This window comes from Drosophila melanogaster, chromosome 3L, assembly GCF_000001215.4.
Source record: "Drosophila melanogaster chromosome 3L".
Classification (NCBI taxonomy): Eukaryota; Metazoa; Arthropoda; class Insecta; order Diptera; family Drosophilidae; genus Drosophila; species Drosophila melanogaster.
The window spans coordinates 21,004,671-21,027,561 of record NT_037436.4 but is presented as its reverse complement, the minus strand read 5'-3'; the positions used below and the strand labels follow the sequence as shown (position 1 = coordinate 21,027,561).

Genomic DNA, 22,891 nt, shown 5'->3' with positions numbered 1-22,891 from the left:
AACAAATAATTTAAAAAATATACCATTCTAAATTAAGAAGTATTAATTTGTTGTATATTTTGAACTTCCCATTGTGAAGACTTAGTGTTCTGTGGTATTTATTAGTGCTTTTGTGCCACCTCTTTAGTAGTTTTCTGTCTGTGCTAGCTGGCAACACTGGCTCTGCCGCCGACGGCAAGTTTTCCCTCATATTTGTTGCGAATTGTTATAAAAATCGATCGCAGATTTTTCCGTATGCGAATGCGATAGATAAAGTGGCACAAAATGTAAAGATTCAAGACAAGTTTACATCGGTAGTCGGAAAGAACATCAAAAACGGCGATTAAAACGTAGAAAAGTGATCAAAAATGCAAATGCAAAAGCGATTGCCCGAGAAGTGAGAGGGTGTGCGTGTGTGCTGTATGCGTGTATGCGTGCAAGAGGTGCAGCAAATTAAATATAAATAATAATGCCCAAGTGCCGTTGTTTGACAAATAATTGTGGCGCAAAATCATTAAATGATTTTCAAGACGTGTTTAAGCATTGGCAGCGGAAATGTTTAATGGTTTTTAATTGCTCTAGCGGTCGCTGCCCCGGCGGTGTGCCTATGTAGTGTGTGTGTGATTGAAAGAAAGAGGTGGAAAAGGAGGAGAGTGTAAGAAAGAGGAATATGCAACAACTGTGCGATTTTAGTTATCGATGGCATTTTTTTCCGGCTATTTCGAGTGGCCGAAAGTAAAAATCAGAAAATTTGATGTGTACACACACATTACTGCCCAGAAACAGAGAAAACGGTGCGAAAGGAAAACTACGAAAGTGGTTGCTCTGCCATGTAGGTGTATGGTTGATGCGTGTGTGTGTGAGAGGAATGCTGCTGCCCGTCTATGTATCACGTTTCGCACTCTACATATTTGCGTGCGTGTGTGTGCTATGTAGTGTTGTATAGTGCATAATTTATGGAATTTCGGATTTCCTTCGAGTTTCGTTTTAGTTTGAGATTTTTCCCTTAATTTAATCGATCTATGTGCTCGGTCTCTCTCTGTCTGCCTCTCGCTCAAAATGGTTGCATCCCCAAGAGATGCACAAAGAGCGAGCGAGAGCGAGATAAACAGACGCCGACGCCACTAACGCACACGCACACCAATGCATATGCAGTTAGCTGGTAAAACTTGTTTTCTCCCTCTCTCCTCTCTCTCACTCTCTGCTCAGCAAAAAGAGCAAAAGCCGCTATTCGAATTCGGCCGCTACTCGCCCTCTTCTGCTCTCTCGCCACTCGCCGCTGGTACAACTACACTACATACTGGCTATATACCATATATATGGCCGATTCAAAGCTAGGCGAGCAAAATTTCCATTGTGTGTGGCGACCAGCGTTCGCAGTCGGTTCGAAAATTTCTGACTCGTCATTCGTGCGCAAAAAACACTAAATACAACGCAAGAAATTCAAGCCTGAGTAATAGATTAAATATTAATAAATATTTTGAGCTACTGTTGTTTTTCGAAACCAAAAAATAGTCGCAGCTTCGAGTTTTGTGTGTTCACAGTACGTGCGAGTGCATGTGTTGGTGTTTTCCTTGATTACTCATCTTGATTTGCGCTCTATAAATGTGTAGTTCTTTTTGATTAAACATAAATTGGTTGGGTTTGAATTCGAATACAGCCGAAAACTCTTACCTATTTTATTTTGTCTACATCAACGATTAACGAAAATCCAACGACTTTCATCGTCGTTTGTGTGTTTCTAGAAGTAAATGTGTGTGTGCGGTGTATACTCGCTGCCTGTGGCTGAAAAAAGTCAATTTCTGAGTCGCTCTCTCTCTCTGCTTGCTCTCTTTTTGCATGAATGAAACAGCGAATGAACGAACCCTTGTAATTGTGATCTAGATGTGTGTGTGTGATTGAGTGAGTGTAGCAACAAATAAGCAAGTTAAAACAATAAGAAAATTAACTAATAAATGCATCTCTTTCGGAAAAGAAAACATATGCCAAGCGGGAAAAATGTGTGCTCAAAGTCTAATTCTTCTTATATTCCAGCTTTAACCAACAACAACAAAAGCAACATGCTTAATTCTACAGTATGTGTGTTTCATTGCCAAAGCAACGTTTACGCTAACATACTCTCCCCAGAGAGCAGATAAATACAAAATACACATAATAAAAATCAAAACCAAACATCAAATAGCAAATTACAAACAAAATCTAACACCACAACAACAACCACAAAATATCGAAAGTAAAGAAACGAGACGAAAGAGAGCTCTTCATTATTTGTGTATCCGTGTGTGTCGTCTCTCTCGCGTGTGTGTCCGTGCCTATACCGTTGTGTGTGTGTGTGAGAGAGTATTGCTGTGTGCGTGCAGCAGAATCAATAATAAAAAATAAAAATCCAAAATAAAAAGAGCAGAAAAAGCAGCAAGCAAATGTGCAAAATACTACAGAGTATCAAAATCAACAACAAATAACAACACATCGGATAAATAACAATAATAGCAATACACTATAAGCAAACAACGTTGAGAAAATGAGGTGCTGCTGCTGTGCGAAGAAAACAAGCCAAGAACTATGACGCATCAAAATCATCAGACAAACGGCGCAAGTTTGGAGGATTGCCACACAAACTTTTATGCCTTGGTGAGTACTGTGTTGATTTTCTGGGCAATTGTTTCTTATTTTTCGCAATGGGCTTTATTTTTTTTTGCTGCAGTATCTAGGTCAGTGTTGATGATTCAGGAGGGGTTGTTCTCGAGGGGGCTCATTGGCCTGCGGGGGTGTGTCACCCACTCAGAAACAACAATTTACATTACCGATCATGGGATCATCCTCTTCCCCACCCCTCTCTCGCTCGTAATCTCACACTCTTATCGATTGGTAGCCGAAATGTAGGCGCTGCCGGTCAGACACAGCTGTTTGTCGTTATCGCTGCAGAAGCTTCGCAAATATCCTACAGAAACTTAACATGAATGCAGCCACACGAAAATATGTTAAAACCAGATATTGAACTATTTATCATTTCTAATGTTTTACATTATGATGTCATATTTCATTCTTAGGGTCAATTGGCAATCTCTTCTCTTCTTTAATATTTATACATAAAATTGGGGCAATGTACGCACAAAAATTTTGAATGTTGTGATGTTTCAGTGTTTAATAAGTAATTTACTTATCTTTTGGTATGTTGATATCCAACAAATCATTAAATAGCCAAAGTTTAATCACTAAATTGTAATTTTGTTGTTTTTAAAGCAATCAAAACGGTACTGAATTTTTGGTAGAGTGTTAAATTCACTGACCATTTTTTAAAACGTTTAAATTTGTGTATTGCATTTAATTATCACAATTATAAATATACATTTTATAAATGCTCATTGAAATTTTAAACATGTGGATTGTCAAGACACTTAGCTCTTGGAGTATCTAAATAGAATGTTTAGTATGAGGCGTGTAGCTTTCAGTTTTCGGACACGTTCATTCCAACATAGTAAATTTCACGATACTTGTTATTTCTATAAACCTGTAGTAACTGAAAGTAGGAGAATCCGGGTGTTTACTGTAGCAGTAAAAACGGGTGACTTTGTGGCAGCCCACAGCGATTGTTGCTCTGTGACTTTGTGGGTAGCTTTGTGACTGCGGCTCGGTGACTTTGTGGCCCATAACAGGTTCTCCTTTTCCCCGAGACCCAAAGTCGAAACAGAAAACCCAAGACCCGCGACTGAAAACTGAAGACTCGGGGACTACGACTGACGACTAGTTTGTCGGCCCAGCTAGTTAGTGATTGTGCTATTGTCTCTCCGTTTTGGCATATTTCTTTAATGAATCTCGCGTCGAAAGGAGGAGATAGCAGAATGAGAGGGGACGCAGAAGCCGAAAAAATGAAACAGAAAAGCCGAATGAAATAGTCGAGGAAGAAGTGGAGGCGATGACGACGACACGACAATGCGTACAATACAAGTCAACGTGCTTCTGCTCCACTTCCCCGCTCTCTTTATTCCTCTGTGTCTGTTCATGTGTCTGCTTACAACTCTCTTGCAGAGTTTGGAGCAGCAAGAGAGTTGGATAAGTGGGGGGAGAGGGCCGACGCCAACGAAATAACGAAACAATAACAAACGCCAAACTTTCTCTGAGCGAGACGGAGAGCGTGGCGACAGAGCGAGACGGCGCGAGAGAGCAATTTGAACTTGAGAGGCACGCGAGTTAAGTCCGTGATCGAGGGTGGAGCCTTTTGTGAAGATATGATGTGTAAATGTATGAAGGTTTTTAAGTTTCAGCAGATAGTTGTAGTGTGAAGATTTCCAATAAAGAATACGACTGACTTTCTTGAAGTTCAAAATCAGTATGAAGTTTATTGTCAGAGAGTGGCTACTCGAGTCCTCCGTTTTCGTCTTATACATAAGTACATAGGTTCTTAATTGTAAGCATAATGAACATGCCGACTCGGCATGTGGCTGGCTAGCTGGGGACAATGTTGCAGTGCGACTTTTGTGTAATGTCAGCATTCGGCCGGAATGTCAGCATTCGGCCGGATGCGGTGTTCCAGTTGCCGTCTTCCCGGTTGAGTGTCCGATGATTTGTTTAGAGGCGTGGGGGTTTAGGGGGTGGGGTGGTAACTCCTCCCCCCCCAGTTCGAAGTGACGGCCATAGCGAAGGTATGGATGACGCGTAGATTGGTACGTGATGATCCTCGTGGATGTGGACGATGTGTTTCGTTCGTCGGTGCAGCCATAAGATGACTGCTAGGAACGTTACCAATCCGAGCAGAGTGTAGAGTGTCCAGGTGTGCTGTATAGTATTGTGATGGACGGCCAGGATTTTATCCATTGTTTGGGTGGCTTCGAGGTGCAGTTTTTCTAGGCTTAGTACCGTAATAGTGGTATTCCTAGTTACTTTTCGCATGGGGGGAAGATCAAAATCCGTCTGTTCAGGGAACGTGTCAACCGTGCCGTCGTAATCGATACCGTTAATCTGTATTGTTTCGTTAATGTATCTGATGATGGCTGACCCCATTATTGAGAGCTCGGAGCCGTTTGTTAGGGATACCTTCAGTTTGTTCACGTTGAATGCGAAGATGTAACCTCTCTCTGCCTCGAACACGTCGGTGATGGGGCCGGTTTCCCGTACATCGCAGGAACTGTTTTCTCCGTTCAAAAGGTGTTCCAGGCATGTGTTGTTCTGTGGTGTATCAACGTAGAAGTTCTCGTCGCACAAGAATGTATTATCCAGTTTGGGGCATTTACGGGTCATATGAAATTTCTTATTATTAATATTATAAGCTAGGTAATTTGGGGTTATTACAAAATATGTGTTATTTATTGGTAATGGAACTAGTCTGGCGAGGGTATGAAAAGGTTGTTTAAAAATTGGGACTTTGATATTAAAAATAATCTTTTGTTCGTAATTTAGTGTATTCATTTGTAGGAAATTGTATATACTTTGTTCATTTTTGACTGTGATATTTTGTTTTTCCAGTATTGTTTTTATTTTATCCATTTCTTGTTCATTTAGGATGAACTTGGGAATTATATTTATTTTCGCCAATAGCATACTTTCTGTTATGTCGTTTAGGTGGTTAATGAATAATTCTATGTTATAATTAATCCTATTTAAATATTGTATTTCTTCCAGAAGGGTATCTTGTAAGTTTAAGTGTTTGTATATTTTGTTTTGTGAGGTATCAAAGAATTTACTTATCAAAATTTGTTCATTATTTATATGGTCCGTGATATTTTCGAACCGGATAAGTATTTCGTTGTTAAACATTACTTGTTTTTGGAGATTGTCGTTACTGACTTCGGAATTTTTCTTTATATTGTCAAGTTCTTCATGTATTTCTTTATTGTCGTTGGCATCCATGTTGCCGGTAACCACCTTTACTAGACTCCCCAATCCGTTAATCAAACCCCGTTTGTTTCTATATGAAGGTGTAAGGGCTTTGAGCTTTACTTGGGCTTGGGTTAATTTGGTTTTTAAAATTGTGACGGAGTCCGTCAACGTGGAATCGGGGTTAAATTTATTAATGGTCAGATGGAATTGTTCCATACATCTGCTGTAGTCTTGTAGGTTGATTACATGACTAATTATTTTGTACCTCTCAATTAGTAAGGCTTTCCCTAGTTCTATCTTGGCTATAGGGGCGTTATCATTTAAATAATGGACATGGATAGCCTGAGTTGGCACAAGGGTGAACCTGAAATGGTAAGTTAAGAGGTAGTGGGGTCAGTTATTATCAGTGTTGGGTACGTTGTTGCTTTTGTCTTTTTTCAAAACTGTTTTTCGAATTTTTGATTTGTGTAGTTTTTGATTCCTAGCAGTTATCAATGTATGACCTTTGTCGTGTTTGACTTTGTGAATCGAAAACCTGGGTGTAATCTTATTACGTCTGTTTTCCTTCCTAAGGACTAAAGTGTCTGGTTGTAGGTCTACGGGGTCTGTTCGGGTTTCATTTAATTTTAGGGTTCTCCTAACTACGTCATTTGAAAGTTTGTCCGTGATGAGGGGGTACAACTTCTCGCGAAATTCATTTAATTTCGTTAAGTAGTCGTGTTCGTTATTGAACTGGATTGTTTGGTTGAATATATGAGTACGTCCGTTAAATAGTTCAAAGGGGGTATGTTTAGTTGCAGAATGAATAGCGTTATTATATGTGATTAGGGTTTCGGACATTATCTCGTCATGCTCGCTACTGAGTTTCTGTTGTTTCCTGACGTCAAGTATTATTCTGTAAATCTCAGTTAGTGTCGAGTGAAGCCGTTCAACGGGAGAGTTACTAGAGGATTGTTGAAAGGACGTAACGTGTAGGTCAATGTTAAATTGAGTGCAGAACTTATTGAACATATCGCTAGCGAATTCTGCTCCCTGATCATAGATCAGCTTTTTGGGAATACCAAATTGGGAAATGAAATGTTTTAAGGCTTTAACTACGTTAATGCAATTCCTATTAGTTATAGGGTAGGCAGCCGCAAATTTAGAAAATTTATCGATAATAGTAAGGTTATAATTTTTGTTAATAGTATAAATGTCTATATGTAAGATGTCCAACGGTTTTGAAGGTAGTTCGGATATTTGGTAAGTGATCTTTTGAGGTTGTCTGTCGTATTTTAATTTTAAACATGTTTCACATTTTCGAATTAACTGAGTTATTCTCTCCTTCATATGTGGGAAGAACTGTTGTCGTTTTATGTGTAAATATGTTTCATCGATCCCTCGATGGTTACTATTATAGTGATAGTCGGTTATAATTTTTTCGATCTCCGTACTATCAGTAATTTCGGGGAGGAAGATCAAACATCTAATGAGTTTAAATTGACTGTGGGCTGAGAAGTAGGTTTGGTAGGCTTGTTCCACCATTTGAAAAATGTGGTCGGGGGCAAATACCGCGCATGTCTTGTTTGGTTTTAACGACTGCCTAAGAATGCAAACTACGTCGTCATACTGAAAATTGGGTTTACAGAATTCCCTCCTAAGTTTGTGTTTAAACGGGGTCAGTGTGGCGTTATTTGTATCTGGGGTTATTTTGAACAGGAGCTGAATATTAAAATCATTAAGGGGTTTCTCTGAGATGGGGCAAACATTTTGAGGAATTGATAGGGCTTCGTTATGGTTGACAGAGGCCTCTGGTCTACTGAGAGCATCAGCAATTACATTTTGAGAGCCTTTCTTGTAGACGACTTCGAAATCGTACTCCTGAAGCTGGAGTCTCCACCTAACTATTTTAGAATTTGGTTGTTTGAAATTCATTAACCAAGTTAGTGGTTTGTGATCGGTGATTATAGTGAATCTCCTGCCAAAGAGGTAGGGTCTGAAGTATTGGACCGCCCATATAATGGCCAGCATTTCCTTCTCAATTGTGGAATAATTTGTTTCCGCAGCCGACAAGGTTCTACTAGCAAAACATACGGGCCTATCACTATGCACCGGACCTTGGGATAGGACAGCTCCTATTGCGAAATTACTTGCGTCCGTGGTTAGTGTGAAAGGTTTTGTAAAGTCCGGGTATTGGAGGATTGGGTCGTTAGACAGTAAGGTTTTGCAATATTCAAAGGCCTTTTTGAATTCATCATCTATTATGATCGATTTATTGTTTCCCCTTAATTTTTGTGTCATGGGTTGGGTAAGTCTCGCAAAATCTCTGATAAATTTTCTGTAATATCCCAACAAGCCTAGGAAAGACTTAATTGACTTTTTACTGTGGGGACATGGAAAGTTTTTTATAGCTTCGATCTTATTGGGATTTGGCCTAACACCTTCTTGTGAAACGATGTGGCCAAGGAATTCTGTCTCCCGCCTGAGGAAGTAGGATTTTGTGAGTTGGACTTTAAAGTTGGCAGATCTGAGTCTTCCAAAAATAGTTTTCAAGTGTATGAAGTGTTCTTGTAAGGAGGTTGAGAAAATTATTATATCATCTAGGTAAACTAGGCAGATAGTTCCGATAAGGTCTCCAAAAATATTGTCCATCACCCTTTGGAATGTGGCTGGGGCATTTTTGAGGCCAAACGGCATTCTAATGAACTCGTAGTGGCCCCCCTCTACTGTAAATGCAGTTTTGGGTGTGTCGTCGGGATTCATTTCTATCTGATGGAATCCACTTGCCAGATCAAGTGTGGAGAAATATTTGGCTTTGCCCAATCTGTCTAAGATATCCGCGATGTTAGGTATTGGATATCTATCGGATATAGTCTTCTCGTTGAGTTTTCTATAATCGATAACTAGACGCCATTTTTGCTCTCCCGTAGGAGTGATTTTCTTTGGGACGACCCAGACGGGGGCGCTCCACGGGGAATAACTGGATTTGATAATGTCCTGATTTAACATTGCCTCTATTTGTTTTTTGACCTCCTCTTTATGAATGTAAGGATATCTATAAGATTTTGTATGAATGGGGGTGTCGTCCGTGGTTTTAATCGTGTGTGTAATCTTGTTGGTGAAGGTCAATGATTTGTCTTCATTGTAGAAGATATCTAGATAACTTTTGCAAAGTGAAAGTAGGCTTTGTTTCTCTTCAGAGGAGAGGTGATCGACGCCAAGGGCTTGTAACGACGCTGCGGAGTTTTGGGGCTGTGGGGTGTCTGAAGTGATACTGAAAAGTTCAACATTGTTGGCCGTGGAGTATGGCATGCCTTTTATCGGGCTCTCGAGGTACAATAACTGATCCCTCTCGCTATAGTTTGTGATAACGAAATTAGCAATATTGTTTTGGGCATTATAAATCCCGTCTGATATTATTAAGTCATCATTGATTGTAATTGAATCGATGTAGAAGTCGCCCTGTTTGGTTTCCACTGGTAGTGGCAAAATAGTTTTCGTATGTCCAGAGATATTAAATACGTTTGAAGTTGAGTTACTGTGGGTCCATAAGGGTATAATGGTACTTGGGGTTTTTAGATTTAGGTTAAGTAAATCTATTTCTGTTTTTAGGTAAGATAATAAGTCCATTCCTATCAATCCGTCAAAATAAGAGTGGAACTTGAAAGGTAGAAGGGTCATTTTGCCCGTGATTTGGAATTCCGGTGGAAATGGTATAGAGACGTTTTGATATATTTTAAAACTGTTCAGGGCTGTTTTGAGTGTTATGGGCGTATCTAAGGTCACACAGTTCCTAGGGTCGACATATTTTGGGTCGATGAAGGAGTGTGTAGAGCCTGTGTCAATTAAAAACTTCAGGGGGTTTGTCTGGGATAGTTTGATTTTTATAAAAGGAAGCGAGGGGTTGTGCGTGGCTGGGCTTATGTACCCTGTTGGTTTCCCGAGGCCGTTTGCTGAAAATTCGAATCAGGTTGAGGGTTCTCCTCTATATTATTCAAACTATGTGAAGGTGCTCGAAAGGGGTTTGATGTATTGGCCCGGTTGTCCTTGGTGCCGGATTGGGGTGTGCGATTGTGTGAATTAAATGGTCTATTTTGGCCAGAGTTAGAGTTAGAGTTAGAGTTAGAGTAGGGTCCCCTACGGTCATTTCGGTCGTTACGTCCGCTGCGGTAATTGCTGTCGTAGCTATTTCGGTAGGTTTTATTGTCTGATCCATTGGGTCCCTGCTCTGGTCTGTTGGTTCGCTTGTTTTGTGCCCTATATAAGGTCTGCTCTATTTGGCATTGCTCGTACGCCTGTTCAAGTGTAGAAGGGGACTTTATCCTGACGAAAGTCTTGAGAGGTTCCTTCAAACCAGTCATAAAAGCATTGAGACAAACCTCGTTGTAGACAACCTTTTTTGCATCTACAACAGTGTTGTTGTGTTCGCTGTTTTTGAGTATGGAGAAGAGTTGGCTTCTCACCTTTGATATACCAAAGAACAGTTGGCCCAAGGTCAGGTTGTCCGAAAATGTGTTAAGCTCGCTTAACAAGTTGGCCTCGCTTTTCTTGCTCGAGTAGAGGCGGATGAGATTGCTTTTAATCTCATCCCAAACCAAGGGGGTATTTGCCAGTTCCAAGGCTTCGTCGGCCCTATCAATGATTTTGTTCCTGATGGTCCTCAGAGTAAGCAGGCCATACGGTGTTTGGTCAGCTCCCCTGATGAGCATCAGGATTTCTTCTACGCTAGTGATAAACCTGTCCAATAGACGAGGTGTACCATCAAAGGTTGGCAAATGCTCAACAAATGCCATGATATCTTTAGGCTTGAACGTAGTTGAAATTAAGGAGCTAATACCACTGACAGTGGGCGCCAGAGGGGATGGAGTGGGGCGGGCAGAATCGTTTCCCGAGTCCATATTGGGGGTTTGGGAAGATATTGATTTGGGTTCTTCCGAAATCGGGAGAAGGGAGTCAGGACGTCTAACGGGATGTGGGGGCCTATTAGTGTTTGGTGGAACTCCAACAACTGAACGTGTAGTTTTCCTAAGGTTGTAAACGAACTTTTTTGACATTAAATTTGAGGTTACTTAGTATATTATGTATGATTGAAAAATAATGAACAAATTTCTTGTTTACTAGAGTGTATGGGTGTCTGTCTTTGGCTTTATATTTTCCCTTTTATATTCTGCAATGTGATTGGTATTAGTATTTGTTTGATATACAAAATTACACAATGAAAGGAAACAAAATATATCTGTATATGTCGACTTCTTTAGTACATTTGTTTTGGTTATTTTGAATGTGCAATACATGAGCGTAGCAACCCATTGTAGAAGAGTGAAAGGCAAGAACACTTGACGATACTCAAGCGTTTTCCCCTTACCTCGGCTACCCAGACATGGGTGCGCCACTACACATGCAGTGTCGTTGTCGTTGTGGTACGCAGAATGAGCCTCGCTTGGTTTGAAATGATTTTTGCTTATGTTTTGATTTTTCGCCGACGTATGGCAGTGTGCGTTTTGAGTGTACAATGTATTAGAGAGGCTTTGGTGCTTTGTTTGTTTACCACGGTGGCATGGTGATCAGCGTTTGATTCCATGCCAACGAGGCGGTACAGTACGTGGATGTATTGGATTGTAGTTGATATTGTATGCTCACATATATAAGTGTATATAGAGGCTTTGGCGATGCGTTGGCCAGCGTATGTAAGTGCCGATGACGTGATGATCAGCGATAGATTCCACGTCAGCGCGGCAGTACGGTACACTTGCACTCTTTTTTTTTTATAAAAACTTATGACGTTTGGCAGAGTATGGACATACCGATGGCGTGGTGATCAGCGATAGATTCCACGTCAGCGCAGCAGTACGGTACACTTGCACTTTTTTTATAAAAATTATGACGTTTGGCAGAGTATGGACATACCGATGGCGTGATGATCAGCGATAGATTCCACGTCAGCGCGGCAGTACGGTACACTTGCACTTTTTTATAAAAATTATGACGTTTGGCAGAGTATGGACATACCGATGGCGTGATGATCAGCGATAGATTCCACGTCAGCGCGGCAGTACGGTACACTTGCACTTTTTTATAAAAATTATGACGTTCGGCAGAGTATGGACATACCGATGGCGTGATGATCAGCGATAGATTCCACGTCAGCGCGGCAGTACGGTACACTTGCACTTTTTTTTTGTATATTTATTTATTTTACATTTTTCCTCTCTCTTTTTTTTTCCTGTGTTTGAATATATGTTTGAGTTTCATTTGGTACTTCACAACTTCAATTTTGTTTTATAAAAATTTGTTCCTAGTCACTTTCAGTCGACATCTTGCATATAGTTTGTTTCGTTTCTTACATGTTTACTTACAGGTAGGTAATTATTAATAGGTAGGACATCCTACCGGCTGCGCCAGTTAAGTCCGTGATCGAGGGTGGAGCCTTTTGTGAAGATATGATGTGTAAATGTATGAAGGTTTTTAAGTTTCAGCAGATAGTTGTAGTGTGAAGATTTCCAATAAAGAATACGACTGACTTTCTTGAAGTTCAAAATCAGTATGAAGTTTATTGTCAGAGAGTGGCTACTCGAGTCCTCCGTTTTCGTCTTATACATAAGTACATAGGTTCTTAATTGTAAGCATAATGAACATGCCGACTCGGCATGTGGCTGGCTAGCTGGGGACAATGTTGCAGTGCGACTTTTGTGTAATGTCAGCATTCGGCCGGAATGTCAGCATTCGGCCGGATGCGGTGTTCCAGTTGCCGTCTTCCCGGTTGAGTGTCCGATGATTTGTTTAGAGGCGTGGGGGTTTAGGGGGTGGGGTGGTAACTCGCGCGCGTGAACAAACACAAACACAGGCGAATGTCGGAATGATAACAGTCAGTGAGAGAGGGGGGAAACACGACCTCCTCCTCTCTCGTTGAAGGATTGCAAAAAGCGAGAGGGAGAGGAAGACAGATAAAAGATAGAAAAAATCAACCTACGAGATAGCTCGACCAAAAATAAGAGACAAACCAACACGAAGCGAAGAAAAAGCAGCGAGACGAAATGAGAGCGAAAATGAAAACACACACAAAAATGGCAAAAACGAAGAGCAGCCAAGCAAGCAGCGGAAGAATGTGGAACATACATTTTTGTCGTCAAGACGGCGGAAAAGAGTGGGCTTGAGAATTGAGAATTGGGGAGAATGGCCGGTTTGGGGGAATACCTTTCGGCTTTGATTGTGTGCGTGCGCGACCGCCCTCCCGTCCATACAAGTACGATAGTGTGTGTGTGCGTGTGCTTGAAGGTGCAGTTATTTATTTTGGCGCCATCTCGCTTTGGCCCATTGATTTTGCACTGCTTGCCTGCCTTCTCACTCGCCACTTGCCACACCAGCAACTTGTTTCCATTTTCAACAATTCTACCATCTTGAAACCTCTATAAGTCAATTTTCTCCCTACTCGAATAGTGTAAAACTTGGAGCATAGTTTCAAAATGTTGAAATACACAAGTCTTGCGATTTTAATAATTGTTGACAAACCTTTGTTTTGGAGAGATATACGCCTGCACGTTGCTTTATCGTTAAAATATTGACAGATCATTGCAATACATATTTACATTAGCTTTTGCTTTACGACTTGAATTATTGCAAAAAGGGTCTGAGACTCCTATAGTTCAATGGTCACGGTTTAGAAATATACTATTTAATATTACCTTGTGGTTTTTGTTGGGGTTACGTATTGATTCGTTCCATTGTTGACAGATATTTTACATTGATATACAATATTAATATTCAAGTTGGTGGGCTTATCCCTTTCTTCCCACGTAGCAGATAATAATAATGTGAGTATATTAATCGTAAATTCGAGTCTTGTGTGGACTCGAGTCTTGTAAAATTGGGGACTGGCTGTGTAAAGCCAACGCAACTCTGCAACGGAAGCAGCCAATGACGACCCCAAATGGCTAAAAAAGCTAAAGAGCCAGCAAGCTACATAAGCCCAGTTAGTCAGTCACTCATTCTTTTTTTTCTCCGTGCTTCTCTCTTGGTTTTGCTTTTGTTTCTTCTTCGGTGCCCCAAGTTTCTCATGTCTCTGCTGCAGCTCCTCTTTTCCTCCCCCTTCTTCTCCACCCCTCCTTTCCACCCTCTGCCGTTTTTTTCGTGCTTTTGTTTTGAGTTGCGAGGCAGCGGAAGATTTTCGAGCTTCGCTTTGGTCTTTTTATGCTTTGCCTGTTGTTACTGCTGCTGCCAAGTGCAATGAGGAATGTATTTTACAGATGTGTGTGTGTAAGTTGAAAGATTTCGCAACACTGGTAAATTAGTGGGCAACAATTCAAGATGATTATCGTTTTTGCATAGATTGAAATACACTCGGCAAAACTTGAAGTTGTATAAAAAATATAAGGTATTATATAGAAAATTTCTGTATTATTTCATTTGCATATAACATTAAAGAAGCTTATCCATTTATTGCTTGACTCTTCATTGATTTCTCGAATCGTGACAAAATTAGCAATTCGTAATTAAATCTAACGTCATCGTTAGAATTTGCGTTTAATGCAAAAACCGATAAAACAGTTTAAGATCGTAATCTCAGTGAGTCAGATGGGGTGTGCTGAAACCTTTATTTTTAATACCTACAGCATTTATCGATGTAAAAAGAGCAGTTAAGTTTTCACAAACTGTTGCGACCTAGTGTGAAAAAACAGTTTACCTATCTATAGTTTATGATCGAATGGAATCAACTTGTTGGATAAGTTCCATTTTTTAATTGCTTTTCTTATTAAAGGGATCTAAAGGTGCTTAATATTTAACTTTAGCCTATAAAAGTAAACGTGGTGTTTGTATAGGGAATAATTCACATTTACTGCAATATATTTGTGATTTTGTAGCTTTAGGAACAATTATTTCTCTGCATATATTCTCTGCGATCACAGCTATCAGTAAATATCTAAATAAGGCCGCAACGGAAATAAAATAGGTTGTTATTGGTGAAGTTTATCCAAAGTCTCTTTAAGATTTCTCCCCAGCAGCTGCCATAACAAGTCTTAAATTAGGAATGCGCTATTTTCCGTACGTCATTTATAAGAAGATTGTACAGACACGGAACTTTCGTCACGACAGGGTAAACAAATGATAGGAGCTACCCTACACATATGTATAAGTAGATAGTGCAGTGATAGTTATCAGTTGAGTGTATTACAGAACCTATTTGGCATTAGTCTGGCTACCATTACCTGCTTACATACGCATTTATGACTAATTACTGCTAACTCTCTATTAACCCATTACAGACTGATTTATGTGGAATAAAGTGGCGGAAGTTCGTTAACGGGGAGCGACCGAACGCATCGAGCGATCCTTTGGCGGACCCGATCCTGCGCTCATATTCGCGATGCATCCAGGCGGACATGCTGTGCGTGTGGAGGAGGGTCCAATCCACGAAGACGGACCACGCCGACCCGAATGCCTTAACCTTCGAGATGACCACGTCGACCAAGGTCCACCCGCCCCTTTCGCTGGCCGCCGCCAAGGAGCTATGGATCTTCTGGTACGGCGAGGAGCCCGATCTCAGTGAACTGGTCGATGCCGAGCTGCTCCGAGTAGCGGGTAAGTTTCTAGACCGAAGACGGTTCGAATAAAATGTGAAAGCTAAATATGAAAGCTAGTTACCGGTACTAGCCACGAGGTATACAATATGACATTTTCATAGAAGTTTCTAAATAGGTAAACCTATTTACCACTTAAAATTCGATGTGTTACATTTAAGATTGATTGTATTATTTTCTTGCTCTCCCTTTCTCTCCCACACACACACAGGCACACACATACCCGTTCTCACTCACACATCCAAGTGGGTGATGAATTTAATAAAGCTTCAAGGCCACATCCATCGCATGCAATTGCAACAACAAATTTTGCCATCTCTTTGACGGTTATGTGTGTGTGGGTGTATCTGTGTGAGAAAAGCCAAAACAAATGCGACACACAAACAAACAACAGAGAACTCGCGAAATACATTTCGATTGCGGCAGATGATTATTATTATTGCTCTCCTGATTCTCTCCACTTTTTTCTCCATCCCCCGTTGTTTCGCAATCTTTCTCCCTCGCCTTTTCATTTTCCTTAGGCGTCATTCAACTCACATGGCGTCGTATTGAACCGTCAGCAACAGAAAAGAGAAAGAACTAAAGGAAAAAAGCAACAACTGTCAATCGTAGGCGGTTGTCTTCTCTCTTCCGCCGAATTTCACACGAAAAAAGAAAAAGTTCTTCCTATATGTTATACACATGCATTTTTTTTCGGAACATTGTAACGCAAAGGTTCAAATTAAATATGCAATTGATCCAAAACCGAGTTCTAATCGAAAGTGTCTTATAAACATGAATGTATATATAGTTCCTAGCTAGATTAAATTATTATGTTAAAAATATTTTAACGTGGCTTACGAATTTACATTACAAAACCCCTAAAAAGTCCTTAAATCCTATTCCTTTTTTCCTTGTGCATAAAAGAAGGAAAGAGGAAGCAGTAGTGCCGAAACGTCACCTGTCATTTGCAATGTTTTCGCTAGCTTTCTCTCTCTTTCGCTCTCCGTCGCTCTCGGGTAATTATGCAAACGAAGAAGAAAGGTGCTCTCGCGCTCTCCCCCTGCTCAGCGTCCCTCTCGCTCGCTCCTTCGAGGGTTGTTCAATATCAATACACACTACTGGCCTTCGAAAGAAGCTCGTTCTCTTTCCCACACCCTATCTCCATTTCTTTCTTCTCTTATCAGCCATTGCGTGCGGCTACTATTTATTCAATATTTTTGTTATTGCCTCATTATCTCTGACCACTAACTACGTACTACACTACGTACATTGTTCATAGTAGAATTTGAATTTAAGTTTCGGCTTTTCCACGGCAAATTCCATTACCCACCAAGCAACCGCAGGTCGCCCGAGATCCGTAATCCCGTTATCTGCAGACCCATTTAATAGATATTTCAAAACTTTAATTAAATATGATTGGTAAAAAGTTCTCAATGTTTCAAAGATTCAAAGATGGTTTCTTATTAACCAGTGATTGAAACAATAAAGAACAACAAAAATGTGAAGGCTTTTACTTTAGATCATAAAGTGGAACGCCAGATAAGGAGCTCCCACCAATTATGTTTTTAACTGAGAAGACCCTCTTCTTTAAATATTATTAAATTAAATATTCAATTAAAACATTTTTGTTTAATTAAATTGCCTATCTAAACTAAAAGTATCTTACAATACGCTTCTTATCCATTTCATAAAGCATAATTATAAATAAATAGTACAGCGTACATACGTAAGAGATCATAATTATCTTAATAGTTCATTAGTTTCCATTAGAACTACAAATTTTGCATCCGTGTATAGCTACAGAAGTTCTCCTTTACCCACCGTTTCTCTTTTGAAGTTCTCCGACCGAGATACGAGATAAGGAAGTTTGACTGTATCTTTTGTTATCTGCCTACGTCATTGTGGCCCAATAAGTTTACAGTTTGCTTGTTCCGCCGTCATGCATTAACCCCTTTTTGAGGCGCGCTTTTTTTACCGTCTGGAGTTGAGAGTTGTATGCACGTCGCTTCCATCGCTGATGAGATTTCGCGTTGTTTTTCGTTTTAGCCTTTGTCATTGCGTTATTTTATTTATTGCACTTTTAATGACAAGGACATTGACTAATTGCATTGACATTACTTTGTCTGCGTTTTTTGGTCGAATTTTCGTATGCTTTTTATAGCTTTTTCGGCCATAAACAACACAACTGGCGAAAAAAATTTTCGTCTTGTTGGTGTGTGTGTGTGCGTGCTCGCAAGTGCGTGTGAATGAAATTCTGAAAGGGTGAGAAGAGTGGCGAAGAGAGAGCGCCTTGTAGTTACTGTTACTGTCTCTCTGAGTTGCTGTACATGAAAACGGCAACGCCGCAAATCTCAGCCAGTCAGCACAGTGGCACAAAAATAACATTTACATGACATAAAATAGGTGCTGTAGAATATAAGATCCCAAATTACAATGTATTCTAGCACTGTTTCGAAACAAAAAAAAAAACAACACACACACACGACTTGACAATGACAAGTATTCAAACAGTTTGTTGTACTTCGATAGCATACGATTTTTACCTTAAACAGCTGTCACTTTTGCGTGTGTGAGTGCTGGGGCAGCTGTGTGCGTGTGCTCCAAAATTGGAGCCAATAATTATGCGGTGCTCTCTGAGAATAATAGAGAAAGATTCGAAGAGATATTCTCTCTTTTTCGATTCTTGGCTCTCAATGAGCTTAAACTGGTTTGCAAGCTTGGGCTTAATTACAATGCGCTTTCTTGCTCATTTATTATGTTATTTTTAAGTCTTTTGCATTCGTGTGGTTTTACCTGCTTTTTGGTTTCTCGATTTGTTATTGCGCTTACTAAACATTTTTAAATGTGTGTGCGCTCAGATTATTGACCTTGATCCAACATTTGTTGCTGCTTGTTGTCATGTGTGTTCGTTTTTTGTTTTCATTATGTGTCACGCAAATGCAAAACTGCTAAATAACGCTCTCTTAATTACACGTTACAGTTGTTGTGAAATTCTCACGCACATTCTTAGAAAGAGAGAGCGGTAAAGAAAAGATCTGCTGCGATAGCAAAATGTTAACCTAAAATAGCAATTTTTTCGGGCCACAAACAAGAAGAGCAGCTAGTGAGTGTGTGGGTGAACAAGAACGAGTGCACGCCTAGCGGCACTTTGTCTCCCAAACAACCACTCTCTCTCTCTTACTCGCTACTTTGCACAGAGCGACTTTCCACCTCTCTCTTTAAAAACGTCTGAGTGGGAGAGAGAGAGGAGCAGCAACATGTGCACAAACCACACGTGCTAAAAAAATACACCCACACAGACGGCTTCAACGTGTTTGTGGAATTTGCATTGAGCAGTCGCCGTCGATTCCGATTCCCCGATTCCGATTTACCCGATTACAATTCCTGTTCCAAAGCCAAGAAATTGGAAAAAGAGGGAGATCAGGATATTTAGCAGCTGTGATGGGGAAATAAAATTAATTCAACAATAATTTACGAACACAATTGTACCTTTGAAGCCAGATAATTAAATGGAATTGGATTATTATTGGAAACTATTTGAATTAATCAAAGGTTATAGGTATAAATCCCGTTTACTTTCCATAGGATACAATGTTGCATATCATTTCAAAAAAATAATTTTGTGCTTTTTGAAATTCTTAAAATCTTTTTTAAATTTTTTACCGCCCAAAATCTTATGTGACAACATTGTCTTTTGTTTGCTATTGCTGGAATTCAGTCTTTTGCTTCTTTATTTTATTTTTGTTTGTCGTCCCGTTTTGCTTCACTCGACTCTTGATTTTCTTTTGTTTGCTTGTTTGCCGAGAGAGCCGCTAAAGTTGTGGTTGTTGTTGCTTGTGTTTTGCCTGGCCTACCCTTGCGGACATTTATTTATAATTTTGGCGAGCTTTGAACTTTTCGCCGTTGGGTAGTGTGTCAATATGTGTGTGTGTGTTTGTGGTGTGTGACCTGTGAGAAGAAGAGAAACGAAGAAGAGCCGGCTTGCAGGATGAATATTGGATGTGTGGGCATGGGAACGTGTAGATGACGGAATAATAATAGTGGTGTGGAAGAGGAAGAGGACGAGGATGCAGAGAGGAAGCAGACTCTCACGCACTCACACACACACTGTCATAATCGTACATTGCCCTTTTATGCCGACGTGTGCGTGTGAGTTTTTTAAGCGTCGTTGTAAAAAAAACTCACGCTGATCTCATTGAAGGGAAATAGTAGTAGCCATGAAATACAACAAAAATAGTTATTATGTATACTGCTAAGCCATTTTTGCTTTGTTTGTTATTTGTCCGTGTTGTTTACTTTTACGTAATTATCTGTGCAACATTGTTGACCAACGAAGACAAAAAGAAGAAGCAGTGGAAATCAATGCAGGCGTGGGAATCGAAGAGAAAGAGCGAAAGAGAGATTTACCCCATACATATGTATATATATTTGGAAGTGAGTGTGTGTGTGTCCGTAAGTGGTGGGGGTGGATGCTTGGAATTTTCCAAAAATTTCTAGACTTTCCATTTTCTTTCACAAATACTCTCCCTCCTCTTTTCCCTCCCTCTTATTCTTTTACGTACTGCCTTTTCTTTATGTTTCGAGTGTTAGCACTTCCGCTTTGGATTTTTGTTTTGTTGCTTGGCGGCTTTTTGTCTCCACCTCTCTTCACTTCTCACGCTGCATTTTTACATATTGCGCTCTACACATATTTTCATCCTTATCCACCGTTTCTTTATGCTTCTTTATTTCTGGCCTTCTCTGTGCCTCTCGCTTTCTGGCGTTCTACCCATCTCGCTCGAAGTTTGTTTGTCATTTTTCTACAAGAACAATTCAAATGCAAAACGAAAACAAAACAATAACAAATATGAATAGCCTTAAAAGTTTTGTTTTTCCTAAGGCGTGCAAGAAAGAGAGAAGAAAAGTGGATGGGAAAGAGAGGGCAAAAATGTGAGATTGATTGTTTTACTTTGTAGACGCCTCTTCCATTGTTTCTATTATTACTATAAATTCTTGTTATTTCTTCCACTTGGTTTTGGGTATTTTCCTCGTTTACATTTTGATGAAACATCGAAATCAAAGATGTTGACAAAATAGAGAAACACACCCGCCTCTTGAAGATTCATTGCGATCTAGAGCTTAGAGAACGTTTTACATAAAGGATTATAGGGATTTTCATACTCCAACGCAAGTTGAGTAGACTTTAATACACTGACTTCTAACTTTAAAGATGTACTTACATACATATATATATGGAATATATTGGATTATAAGGCTTCCATTCACAAGCTACATACATTTTTTGATTCGCCAAATACTTTTACCAATTACAAAGATGTTGAAACTATTTTAATCGAGAATGTTCAAATATTTAAAACACCTAAAAGAAGGACAATTCTTTAAGGATTTTATGAAAATAAATAAATCATAATTTTATTTTATTTTTCAGCCAACCAAGCGCTTTGGAATGGCACCTGGAAAGGAGCTCTCACCTACGAGTGCCGGTCGCTGCTCTTTAAGGCGCTGCACAATCTCATGGAGAGGTAGAACCTTACAGCAATACATCAATATCAAATTTAATCTAATGTTTATAAATAACACTTCTCTCAGATTCGTGCTTACCAAGGACATTGTGCGCTTTGGAAAATGGTTTGTGCAGCCCTGCACCTCCAGCGATCGCCTCTTTGGACGCAGGTATGTGACCGTAATGAAGAGTTTAGACAGAGACTGTTCGGATATATGCCTTAACTTTTGTGAAAATTCTGAGAATTGTTTCCAATTCACAATATGGCAATATCCTAGAATAATGAACAGGAACTCTGTGCAATGGCATTGGAGCTTGTGGCATTGCATCGTTCTTCCTGCGACATTCCTAAACTATTTGATTCTATTATAACAAATTCAATTGCGCATAATTGTTCAGCTTATTCGTTGTATTGAATTTTCGATTATCATCATTAATGCTCCGTTTTCTAATAATCTAATGAAACTTATTTTTGAAACTTGAAAATATAGGGCTTGTAGGTTGATCTTACTCCACAATTGCTAATCATTTATATTCTCTTTGCAGCTCCCAGCACTTGTCCTTCTCATTTACGTTCTTTGTGCACGGCGACACCGTTTGTGCCTCCATAGATTTGCGCGAGCATCCCGCCGTGCGTCCGCTGACCAAGGAGCACTTGACCGAAGCGGCGGCAGCCTTTGCAGCGGCCAGTTCTCCGCCAGGATCAAATGGATCTGCGGCGTCAGCAGGGGGAGCTGTGCCTAATCCTGGTCAGGATCCAAATGGAGCCAGCATGGATGGACTGGACGGCGGAGAGGGAGCGGCCAAGGCAGCGCCACCTCCGCACGCGCGAAAGGTTATGCTGGCGCCCTTTGGAATTGCTGGCATACTTACCGGCAATAGCTATAAGGCCAGCGATCCCATAGCCGAGAAGATCCTTGAGGATTGGGCCTCGTTTTTTCCGCTGTGCAATAAGGATAACACGGATGTGCCACCCGTGGTGGAAGTGGTGTCGGGTGAGTGAAAAGCTTTGGATTAATTGCTCTCCGGGTGTCCAATCTAATTGCTTTAATTTTCATCCCCAGGTGGTCATAAGATGTATCATCCCACGAACTACGTACTAGTCACAGACCTGGACGACATGGAGCACATGGAATTCGTCGAGATGCAGAAGATGCAAAGCTCAGTGGCCGGAGCGGCGGCCGAGTCAGCTGTTCTGGCCTCGCTTTCCTGCCCACCGGGAGCAGCATCTGCTCCTTCATCGATGGGAGCAGCTCCATCTGCAACAGCGGTTCCCTTGGGTCCAGCTTCCCTCAATGCGCCAGCTTTAGCAGGAGCAGGTGTCGGAGCCACCGCATCTTCCGCCGCCAAAGAGATATCCCGCAAGGCAGCTCCACAAGCGGTTAGCGCCCTGGAACGTCTCGCCTTCCAGCCCTACTACGATCAACGGCCCACCTCGGGCTTCACCTTCAATACCAACAATACTCACATACCCGCCTCGGCAGCCGTGGAAATGCCGGAACGAACCTGGCAGGATTGCGTGATGAACACGCTCCATGTGGATGCAGCGGCGGCGGCAGCAGCAGTTGCTTCGTCTACGCCCGCCTCGGGAACTGGGTCATTATCCGCGGATGGGGACGAGAATGAGCAGAATAAACCGCCACAGGACTCCAAGCAACTGGTGCAGCAGCAGATCCAGCAGCAACAGCAACGCCAAAAGCTCTGGAACTTTGTGGATCCCATGCAAAAGGCACCCTGCATATGCACCAAGTGAGTTTTGATATTTTAGCTCCTTAAAAACTATGGAGGACTTTCCCTGCCATGTTATTATCTCTTTATACGTAAGGGTATTTATCCAATCTCTAGAAGTTTTAAATTTGAAATTACTCGAGAAAATATTTCATTCTGTTAGTTTGTATGCTGTTCGCAAGTTTAATTCTTTATAAATTAGTATTATAACATAAAGTTATATACTTGAAGTTTACAGTGTTTCTGTTAAAATATTTATTATAGCTTAATACAGCTATTGCAAAAAGAACTTCAAACTTACATACATCTAGAGATTTTGAAAATACCC

General features: G+C 40.6%; 1 protein-coding gene and 1 non-coding gene across 5 annotated transcripts in view, besides 1 other annotated feature; both read left to right on the top strand.

The window, feature by feature from the left end:
• Nucleotides 1–127: 127 nt before the first annotated feature.
• skd (skuld) overlaps nucleotides 128–22,891 on the top strand; it is a 34,621-nt gene continuing 11,857 nt past the window's right edge. Inside the window, exons 1-7 of one of the 4 annotated variants that reach the window (NM_168879.3) lie at nucleotides 128–266; nucleotides 2,014–2,610; nucleotides 15,036–15,351; nucleotides 20,761–20,854; nucleotides 20,922–21,005; nucleotides 21,382–21,830; nucleotides 21,900–22,584. In NM_168879.3, coding sequence (NP_730590.1) covers nucleotides 2,542–2,610; nucleotides 15,036–15,351; nucleotides 20,761–20,854; nucleotides 20,922–21,005; nucleotides 21,382–21,830; nucleotides 21,900–22,584 — 1,697 coding nt within the window. In that variant the 5' untranslated portion in view covers nucleotides 128–266; nucleotides 2,014–2,541. Of the gene's footprint in view, nucleotides 635–1,357; nucleotides 1,433–2,013; nucleotides 2,611–15,035; nucleotides 15,352–20,760; nucleotides 20,855–20,921; nucleotides 21,006–21,381; nucleotides 21,831–21,899; nucleotides 22,585–22,891 lie in introns of those variants that run through there. The other 3 variants (NM_168880.3, NM_079914.3, NM_001275205.1) reach the window with 3 other exon arrangements.
• Nucleotides 4,169–12,593: a mobile genetic element.
• Nucleotides 21,042–21,183, top strand: scaRNA:PsiU6-40 (small Cajal body-specific RNA : PsiU6-40). The gene has a single exon (NR_048303.2). It is a non-coding gene; the product is annotated as a small cajal body-specific RNA : PsiU6-40 (small nucleolar RNA).